We start from the raw sequence: 11,006 nt of genomic DNA, 5'->3' as shown, positions 1-11,006 counted from the left end.
ATTACAATATATACATAAGAAAGAAAATAACTAGTGATGAGCGAGCATACTCGCTAAGGGCAATTGCTCGAGCGAGCATTGCCCTAAGCAAGTACCTGCCCACTCGAGAGAAAAGGTTCGGGTGCCGGCACGGGGGAGCGGTGAGTTGCGGCAGTCAGCATGGGAAAGCGGGGGGGAGAGAGGGTGACAGAGATCTCCCCTCCGTTCCTCCCCGCTCTCCCCTGCAGCTCCCTGCCCGCCACCGGCACCCGAACCTTTTCTCTCGAGTGGGCAGGTACTCACTAAGGGCAATGCTCGCTCGAGCAATTGCCCTTAGCGAGTATGCTCACTCATCACTAAAAATAACCCAAAACATTCGCTATATGCGCCCTGTAATCCGAAAACATACATATTATATATCAAAACATCCAAAAGAAAATGAGGAACCCATTCTCTTTATTTTAGGGTAAATATGCTAATTAAAAAAATAACTATAAATGTTAAAAAAAAATCTTTTTTTTTTAGCTTTTTACCCCCAATAAAACTAAAACCTGAAAAAAAAGTCAGTGAGCAAGATGTAAAAAGAATAGCTTTATATGTCACGGGAAAAAAACCCAGCAAAAAATAATTTTGGTAACTAAAGGAAAAAAATAGGGCAGTAAAACTACCACATGGGTAAAATCCCTAAAGTATGTGGTCCTTAAGGTGCAAAACAGTCTGGTCCTTAAAAGGTTAATGTTCGGCGAGCGGTTGGTGGCGGAATCAGCAGCTCCAACTCAGCCTAAGAACCAGCCATTAGCCCCCAGAGAGTGCTGCTGTGTTTTAGGATGACCCCCGGACTGAGAGAGATTTAACGGACACAGCAATTGTGATTCCTTTCTGAATTTGGCTCCTGCTGGACCTCCACTGCCCGCCAGGTATGATTGCCACAGAAGGCTTACTTATAACCACCCTGTGAGCGCTGGCACTTGGCGCATACTGGGACTTTTGTTATTCGTTCAGGCACTGCATGATATAAGAGATACTAGTACCAGTGTTTCTGGTGGCGCAATGCTCCACTATCTAATATAACATAGTGAAAAGATTGGAGTTGGTCAAAATATTTTCATGCAAGATTTACAAACTTCAGCTAAGGTGAAATTGTGGCTTGTCGCTGTCATGTAAGCTGCATTAGCTGCATGGCAGCGTTGAACCGTCTTTGGTGACATGTATACACAGCAGCAATGGTTTGTTTCAACACTGGACAACGGTTGACGATTAGATGAAGGCTGGACTGCTGTTGGGGGCATTAGTACTTGAGTTGACATGATATCACATTCAGGAGATGTGGAGATAGTGGTGAAGGACTATGCTTCAATGTTGTTGGTCAGTATGCACCGCCAGCTATGTATGTGGACATTTGTGAGGTGTCATTTATTGGAGTCTCCACACAGGTGTGCAGCAGTCTGACAACCAGCTACAAACTGCCAGACTAGAGTATTGCTGTACCCATAGCAACTGAGGCCGCAGGGCTTTGTAGGAGATGTAGTCTGCCCATAATCTCTTATCCAGTGCACGAGGATGAAGGTCCTGTGATGATATCACTGTCATGTAATCATGGGTGGAGCTCAGAGCCCCGGTAACTGATCACATGATGAAGACATTATCATATGTATCTCACACAGTCACTCACAGACAGGTGGTCATTAGTATTTTGACTAGTAATTATTAATAAATTATAGTACCAGTGCTTTTGGTGGCGCAGTGCGCTACTTACTAATATGATATAGTGAAAGGGAGTGGAGTTGGTCACAGGTCCTAAACCAGCAGAGCCAGACAGCAGCCATGTGCTTACAGGACCTATGATGATGTTACTGTTATGTGATCAGTCACTGGGGCTTTGAGCTCCGCACCTGATCACATGATGGAGACTTCATTACAGGTGCTAAACTAGCAGCCGTGTGGAGCTCCAGTAACTGATCACATGAAATCCCTCATTCAGTGCACAGGGATGAAGGACCTATGATGATGTCACCATCACGTGATCAGGAGCGGAGCTCAGAGGCCTGGTGACTGATCACATGATGGCGACATCATCATATGTAACTCATACAGTCACTCACGGACAGGTGAAAATTATAGCACCAGTGTTTCTGGTGGTGCAATGTGCCACACAGCTCTGCTACCTGTAGGTCTCACACACACAGTTCTGATACATGCACGTCACACACACAGAGCTCTGATCACACACACAGCTCTGATACATGCACGTCACACACAGAGCTCTGATACATGCACGTCATACACACACAGCTCTACTACCTTCAAGTCACACACATAATCCTCTGCTTCATGCACGTCACACACACACAACTCTGCTTCATGCACATCACACACACAGAGCTCTGGTACATACACTTTTTATCCCATACAACAGGGATCACAACCAGCACAGCAAAGTTCTGTACACACAGATCACCCCCTGGTCATGTGACACGGACTCGTACTGGTGACTGATCACATGATGGTGACATCATCACAAGTGCTGTAAGAACATGGTTGCACAAGGTTTTTACTAAAGTGAAGGACCTGTGATGATGTCACCATCATGTGATCATGGGCGGAGTTCAGAGCCCCACTGACTGATCCCATGATGGTGGCATCTGCCATGCAACTCACACACTCACTCACTTACAGACAGGTGGTCGTTAGTATTCCATAGCATCTAAGGCCACGGCGGTTTGTAGGGGATTTAGTCCAGCCGTAATCTGCACAGGGATGAAGGACCTGTGATGACATCACTGTCATGTCAGGGGAGAAGCATGTAACTCACTCACGGACACAGAGCCCAGTTGACTGATCACATGACGGTGACATCATCACAGCTCCTTTAAGTGAACAGTTGCTGTCAGGCTCTACACGTTTTATCTTTTAGGACTTTGAGGGTGTCACCGTCATGTTATCAGGGGAGGAGCATGTAACTCACTCACGGACAGGTGGTCATTAGCATTTTGATTACACCCCCAGCTTCTAGAGTAGGGAGCTGAGGCCACACTACCAAGCGTTCACCATAAAGGACTTGTGCGCCCATTAATAATAATTACAATAATCAATCTTTATTTGTATATCATCAATTTATTTGCAACATTTAAGTAATTGTACCTCCAGCCCTGGATGCTTGTTCATCAGCATGGACAAGTTCTTCCTTTCCCGGAACAAACCCCTCTACTGCTGCTCCAGTGCTGTGACCGCAGAAGACTGGGGGGAACTTACCCTCTAAAACCGCTCCCCATTAAACAAAAGACCAATACAAATATATGCTGGCTTGTTGTGGGTAGGCCACAGCCTTTATTTAACCGTATAAAATTTAACCGATAATCCTTTCTCTTCTCTCCTTCCATGCCAAATACTAAATGTCCAATTTTAACCGAAAATTAACTGTAAAAAATGAGGCGTAAGAAGGCCCATAACGGCCTGACAAGCCCTTCCATTCCTTTGCTGGCATGGAAGTCCTAAAATTCCGCCACGAAGGATGCAGCATATTCCTATGCTGCACTCCGCCCCCCACCTGCCAGCAAAAGAGCCGACTCTACCCCATCCTGCAACCTGGACAAAAAGGTGTCTAGCCCTATATCACTAAGATGCACCCCGTCACCTCGCATCATCCCGCGCTCTCGCCTTTCCAACTCCCAATGACGTATGGCCACTCCTCCTAATGCTTGTACGTGCTTTGACAATCTAAAATTCACGTTCTTCCGAACTCGATCTATTGCTTCGTTGTCTCTTGCTTCCCTCCAAATTCTTCTGGCCACGATATCCGACCACACTATTATCACTCTCTTAAAAAAATTGTTTGAAACGATATATGTCTTCCTTCATCAACGCAATGAGCTCGGCTACTTTAATCCTTCCAAGATCGTTTCCTCCTGCGTGTATCACCAGAATCACTCTATCTCTTGTCCAGCTGCTGATTTTTAAGACCTCCTGAAGCAGCCTGGGCCATTGTAGGCCTCTGATTCCGTGCCACCTTACTTGAACATTTAGGCCTAAATTCACACCGATCGGCCTATTTCTGGCTCTACTTTCAGCCCAGTATATATAAGAGTGGCCTACCACCCATACTGTCCAATCCGATACTGCAAATAAAACAAGAAAGAAAACACCGGAACACAAATCGCAACATATTTATAACTTTTATAAAACTCTCAGATCCGGTTGAACGTATGACCGGTATGCATCCGATCTCCAACGACCCACTTTTTTAACTCCCTCAATACCCTTACCGCACGTAAAAGCCGACGTCGCTGCTCCGATCCTAAATGAGTGAGACCCGAATTCCATTGGGTTGAGGCCTAACTTGTTTAGGCTAGCACGCATAACTGCCGTAAATTGGAATTTTGTTAGAGGGAGGCCCATTGCGTGTCTCAAAAATGAGCCCGTCCCGCAATGCCGCGCTAAAAATTCTTTTATAAGTGAAACTGGGCACCACTTTGTCCCCAATTTGCCTATCCTGATCCAGTCTCCCATCCCGTATATATCTGTTTTTGATTTTCTAATACAAATCTTGATACAGTCTCCGTCAGCTACCACGTCTGCGAAAAGAAGGCCGCCGGGTCTTGCTTTACACCCCGACACTAACTCCCCTATTCGCAATGCTGCGAAAAAGGCAAGTGAAAAAGCCACGCGGAAAAGCTCCGTCTCGGAGCCCTCCATGCAGACTGTTTCTAGCACGTCGAGTAAAGCATTTAATAATTCGACAGTAATTGGTCGCCTGCCGTCCTTGGTCGCCGTATCCTTCTTCCATGCTTTGATAATTTGACCGAACACGAAATCCTTAGTCACGTCTCTGGAGCCGTGCAATCGTAACAAAAAGGCTATAGCCGCCAGCTGTTTTTTCGCCGCATCTGCCGACGCCCCTTTTTTCCGCATCGCCGACAGGATATCTGATGTTACCGCCCTCGCTCTCTCCTCCGCTGGAAAAGTTCCTCCCGCCGCCGCTAACCAGTCCCTCCATACGTTGCTATAACGTTTCCATATGGCACTAGTTACTGACGCCTTTACAAGAGCTAAGAGCTCTCCTCTATCGTCTCCCACAAGAAAGCAGGGCAACATACCCCCTCGACATCCGCTGTCAGGTGCAGCTCCCTGAAATTCGACATCTGAAAACGAGAAAGAGCGTCAGCCGTAGCATTCAAATATCCCGGGACATATCTCGCTTTAAACTTAACGTTGTGCTGTAAACATCATAAAATTAGGTGGCGTAGTGCTGCCAGCACCAACGTCGATGAAGATGATTGTTTGTTAATCGCCTGTACTACCGTTTGATTGTCGGACCAAAAACAAATATTACTGTTGGCCAGCATGGGACCCCATATTTCCATCGCCACCATCAATGGGAAAATCTCCAATAATGCCGTGTTCTTTATCCATTGTCTCATTACCCATGTTCCCGGCCATGCGGCACAACACCACCGGTTACCAAAGATCACTCCAAATCCATATGAGCCAGCTGCATCCGATACCAAACCGATCTCCTCATTTTGCCTTTCTTTATCCAGACATATAACCTGTCCGTTGAATGAACTAAGAAAAACTTTCCATATGTGCAGGTCCAACCTCATCCCCTTCGTCACTCTGATGAAATGATGATGTTCCCGAGCCCCTCTCGTCGCTAGTGACAACCAACGGGAAAATGCACGCCCCATAGGGATGACCCCGCACGCGAAGTTAAGTAAGCCTAACAAAACTTGTAGTTGATGCAGTGTGACCTTTCGCGAACTGCCGATCAACTCCACAACTTGCCGCAAACGCGCAACCTTGTCGTCAGGCAAGCGGAAAATCATTTCCTCTGTGTCAATTTCTATTCCTAAAAAACCTAGCCGGGATACGGGTCCCACCGTTTTTTCGTCCGATAGTGGAACCCCCGCTTTTTGCATTAGCGCTCGAAAACATGAAAGTAGGAACTCACAGACCGTCGAATTCGCCTGTCCAACAAACAAAAAGTCATCTAGATAGTGCAAAACCGATGAGATGCCCGTCTCAACTCTTAACATCCACTCCAAAAAGGAGCTGAAAACGTCGAAATAAAAACACGAGATGGAGCAACCCATCGGTAAGCACATATCAACAAAAAACTGACCCTCGATGCTGCATCCCAGCAGATGAAAACACTGCGGATGCACTGGCAACAGCCGGAAAGCCGATTCGATATCGGCTTTCGCCAACCACGCGCCTCTGCCCGCCTGTCTAACCAGTTCAACCGCGCAATCGAACGACGCATATGAAACCGCAGCTTGCTCTTTCGATATGCCGTCATTGACTGATTCACCCGACGGATAGGATAAGTGATGTATAAGCCTGAACTTGCCAGTTTCCTTCTTTGGTACTAATCCCAAAGGGGAAACCCGCAAGTTCCCAAATGGCGGCTCCTGGAAGGGGCCCGCCATTCGTCCCAATTCCACCTCCTTGAGCAACTTCTCCATCACCAACTCTTTATTATCTCGCGCGGATTTTAAATTGTGGCAGAACGACGCAGAGGAAGACGGGGAATGTGGAATAAAAAAGCCTTCGGCAAAACCTGCTCTAAGCAGGTTTGCTTCCGGTCTCCGGGGGTACCTGTCGAGCCACGGCTCCAGGTACCTGACGTTCACTGGCGTTCGCTCCTGCGCTGGGAACCCCGGATGTCGTTGATGCTCGTTGACGCCGGAAACAACGCAGCGCTGCGTGCGAACCTCCGCAGATTGAACATTCATGCCGAAATTTGCACGAGGCATAAAAACGGCAGTGGCCCTCGTTAAAGGCCCAGCATGAACCGGAGGGTTTTGGGGCCACAGGGGCCTGCTGTCCGCTGGCGCCTGTGGCCGTCCCTTGAAAAAATGGTTTTGTCAGTTTCTGTGCCAATATCAGCTGGATCCACACGTCCGTCGCTTTCGACGCCCAGCTAATGTTTTTGGAACCCGAAATCCTGCGACAAAAATCTTCGTCGTATCTCCACCAAGCCGATCCACCATGCAGTTTATATGCACTGTGGATCGTGTTGATGTAAACGAGCAACTCCGGGCCCTTGTGCGGATGCTGTTTGCATACCACGTGCCAAAATTAGGAATGCCTAAAACCAATTCCCAAAAGTTTTTGCTACCTTGGGTTTTTTGTCGCCTCCGCGCTCCGCGAAACATTCCTTATCGACTGACACGTGATCGACGGATAGTAGAGACCATATATCAACATAACATCCGCTTGTTATTTTACCCAACACCTCATCCTCCAGCCCCGCGTCCAACGGGGCCACACCACAAAACAGCGAGTCTGCTAGTTTTAGACACTCACTCACTCCTGCCCCCGAGGGCAGGCACCTTTGTCCTTGTAGCGGACCACCAACCTCGGGCGAGATCAAACTCCCCGGTTGAGTATAGGACACTGGTAGTCCTTTATCCTTATCATAACACGCTCCTGCCCCCGAAGGCAGGCACCTTTGTCCTTGTAGCGGACCACCAACCTCGGGCGAGCCCAGACTCCCCGGTTGAGTATAACCTTCCACCAGGGCTCTAAGAGCCGCCATAAAATCATCCTTCCAGCTAGCGCCGGGCATATTATCCCAAACTTTGTCATATTGTACCGACTCACCCGCCTCGTTGCCCTCCGGCATAGCCAAGGGAAAATTGGGGGCGGGCAGTGATGATTGGCCGTAGACTCCTCGTGCCGTGTGTCATTCCGTGCGACCATCTTGGGTGACACCCCGGCGTCTGGGACTCCTCGGTCTCGCAGCCCCGTAGGCTGAAAGCCCTGCATTAGGTCTGCTCCCACTCGCTCCTTCTCTAAAATCTGCGGAAGAAGCTGGTGAATGTGAAAAGAGGTGCCTCGAAAACCGAGTCTCAGACCCTCGGCTGCTCTGCCTGGCACTATGCGACACCGCTTCTGCCCGACCACACGCTGCGAGGCCTCGCGGGACATTGCTCCTCCTACTCTCCCCTCCTGCCTCTGGGGATGATGACCTGCTACGCTCCTCTCTCTGGCTATCTGTGTGCCTCCATTCCGTTGTTGCTTGCCGCCTAAAACTAGCCTGAGCGTAATCTCTATGGCCTACGCTGCGATCGCGCCATGTGCTGAGGTGTGCTGCGCAATCCTCTAGGTGGGCCCTCTCTACACTGCTGCTACCTGACTCCCTGTCCTCCCTGCGCCTTGCAGTAGCCCCCCCGGGGTGCCTTGGGCCCCCCCGTGTTATGGCACGAAAATTCGCTGCCTCTGCCGCCCTGTCTGCATGGCCCCCCTTTTCACCCCTGGCCCGCTGCTGTCCCCCACTCCTTTTCCCCTTATTTATGAATAAATTGCTCGTTTCCCTCCCACCCCGCCCGCTGTCCCCCCCGCTGCTGTCTTCCCACGAGGAGGGAGACGCACGTTGTGGCATCTCTCTCCTAACGGCCGCCGCAGATCCGCGGCCGGATCTACTTTCGCTGCGCATATCCCTACGCGCGCCTGCCGCTCCACGAGGGGAGCGCTCCGGGACCTCGCTCCTCGTTCTGCCGTCAGCCGTGGGGATACCTCCCCCCGCGCCGGACTTACTCGACCTGGACCCCGCCGGACCTCCGCAGGTTGGTGCCGCTCTCCCAGCTACCTCTGTCTCACCAATGCACGTGCGACCTGCCGGCTCCACTTCCTCCCTGCCGCGCTGCGACCACGCGGCGCCGCTACTCACTGGTCGTTCCATCCTGGGGCTGCCAGTATGTCCGCCTCTCTTTCCCACCGGGCTGGGGCTCAGACGAGCTGGTGGGTTCCTTCTCCGGGTCGGTCTTCCGCGGGGCTCTCCACTGCTGGGCACATCTGGCTGGCTGCTACCTGCCCCGGCTTCCAACGCTGTCATCCCCGATAGATCTTCAGCCATCTTCACGAGCCAGCTAGTGCCCTGGGTGGCCACCACGTCCTTGATCTTCTGCATAAGCTCCTCCATTCTTCAGTTCTTCTGGGTCCGTCTTCACTCTTCTTTTCCACAGTCCAGACTGATCCTCCTCTTCCTTCTTCTTCTTCCCCTCTACTTAATTAACCCCTCCCCTACCCCCTGGTCGCTTCCTTTCTTCTTAGCTCCTCCCCCCAAGTCCTCAGCATCATCACTAGTACGTTTTGCTGCTATCTACACATGCAGCTCGAGAAAAACTAGGCAGAGAGACTGTGCTAAACCTCTTAACCTTGGCCCGTATGGAGGAAAGCTTTCCCTTGGCATTGCCTGCTATTGGGAGAGGGATGGAGATGGCTATTTCTTCTTTTAGACAACACAATTGTCACCCGCATGAGCGAACAAACTGGTGCTGTCATCGTTGACTCATTCAACAAGAATCGCTCACTTCTCGTTTAGCGTTTCACATCCCTATGTACAACACTGAACGAACGCGGTCTAAATGGAATGACAAGTGAACGAGCCGACAATGATTTTTAGTCCTGAAGAAATTGAACAATAAACGAGAAGCGAACGATTCGCTGTTCAGTCGTTAACTGCGATTAGACTGAATGATTATCATTGACTGTCGCTTGCTTGATTGATAATCGTACAGTCTAAACGCATCTTTTCTTACTCCTGGCAGAGCCCCTATTGTCCAGGATTCTAGGGGGTCCCCATCAATCCTGGGGAACCTGCCAAGGTTGGAGTCATTACCTGATGGTGGCCCCTGCAGCAAGGAGTGGAGACCAGTGGTGGACCAGGTGCCCTCGGTGCAGGAGAGGCAAGGGATCGAGTGAGATAAGTATGTTTTGTCACCACTCTGAGCTGCTTCTTGCACCATTCTCAACCCTTCTTTCTTCCCTTTAACTATACTATTGCATGAAGGGAAGCAGGGGGTTTGGAGCTCTGTATCAGAAACGCAAAGTTCTGACCCTTATGAACATATATTAATGAAATTTATATAGCAAGTAATTTGCTTACCGTTCCCCTTTAAATCTGAGTTGAATCTACATAATATGACTACTTATGTAACATGCATTGTTCACCATGACACACCTAAACAAGCCTGAACATCACTTAATTCTTCCTCGGCAGTGTTCTACATGACATAACCCAAATGACCTAGAGACACTGGCAGAATAACACAAACCGTTCAGGGCTGAGCACAAGCTCCTTAACAACAGAATTACTGATGCCAGGAGGGCATGTAAAGTAATCTCAGTTATGTGGCAGCTGATGTTACACAAGAGCAAGGTGCAGTACCTGAGGGTGTGGACAAGGACGTAAACAGGTGACTGAGCTGAGGTCAAGGCAAGCAGTATAAACTTCAGTATGAGAGAGTCAGGCAAGAGGTCAGGGCTGGCAGAACAGGTGTAACACGACAAACAGTCCGAGTCAGGGCAGATTGGTCAAATAAACGTAGCCGAGGTCAGGAATGGAGAGGTTAGGAAAGTCAGAAACATGAAGGAGTCAGAAAACCAGGAGAGCATACAAACTACTGATCAGACTTTAACAACAGGTGGTACTAAATTGTCTTTCTAGGTGGGGAGGATGCCTAATATAGCGAGGACTGTGTGGGGATAAGTTGGGGAAAGATAAGTTGGATGCACGCTGGCCCTTAGACTTCTTAAGGACATTGCCTATTTGGACCTTAAGGACCAAGCCTTGTTTTTCAGATCTGACATCTGTCACTTTATGTGGTAATAACCTGAATGATTTTACTTATCAATGCGATTCTGAGGGCTTAGTCAGACGACCGTATATCGGCCGGGTATTCACGCCGGCCGATATACGGCATCTCTCTCTCTGCAGGGGGAGGAGGCTGGAAGAGCCGGGAGTAGTGCTCTGAGATCCCGCCCCCTATCTGCCTCCTCTCCGCCCCTCTGCACTATTCGCAATGAGAGGAGGCGGGACGGGGGCGGGGCTAAGTTCCGGGAATGGCTGTTTGCAGCGGGATGGGGCAAGAGTTTAGCACACTAGCTTCCACCCTGTCCCCTTCCCTTGTTGAGAGCTGGTGAGGGGGCAGAAAGGGGAAAGCAGTTTAGCGGAACTAAGCTGTTTCCCCTTGCCTGATAGTGATCCGAGCTCCGCATATATGCGCCGGACATGGGCCGTCTGG

At 49.6% G+C, this 11,006-nt stretch overlaps 1 protein-coding gene across 1 annotated transcript; it reads right to left on the bottom strand.

The window, feature by feature from the left end:
* Positions 1–3,103: 3,103 nt before the first annotated feature.
* LOC136632334 (uncharacterized) lies at positions 3,104–8,223 on the bottom strand. The gene is made up of 2 exons (XM_066607138.1): positions 6,966–8,223; positions 3,104–6,935 (listed from the first exon to the last, which is right to left on the bottom strand). The coding sequence occupies exon 2, from the start codon at positions 6,729–6,731 to the stop codon at positions 5,202–5,204; it is 1,530 nt and encodes a 509-aa protein (XP_066463235.1). The 5' UTR covers positions 6,732–6,935; positions 6,966–8,223; the 3' UTR covers positions 3,104–5,201.
* Positions 8,224–11,006: the final 2,783 nt, after the last annotated feature.

This window comes from Eleutherodactylus coqui, chromosome 6 (genome assembly GCF_035609145.1).
Source record: "Eleutherodactylus coqui strain aEleCoq1 chromosome 6, aEleCoq1.hap1, whole genome shotgun sequence".
NCBI lineage: Eukaryota > Metazoa > Chordata > Amphibia > Anura > Eleutherodactylidae > Eleutherodactylus > Eleutherodactylus coqui.
Note: the sequence above shows the minus strand (reverse complement) of the source record. Positions and strands in the feature narration are given on the sequence as shown.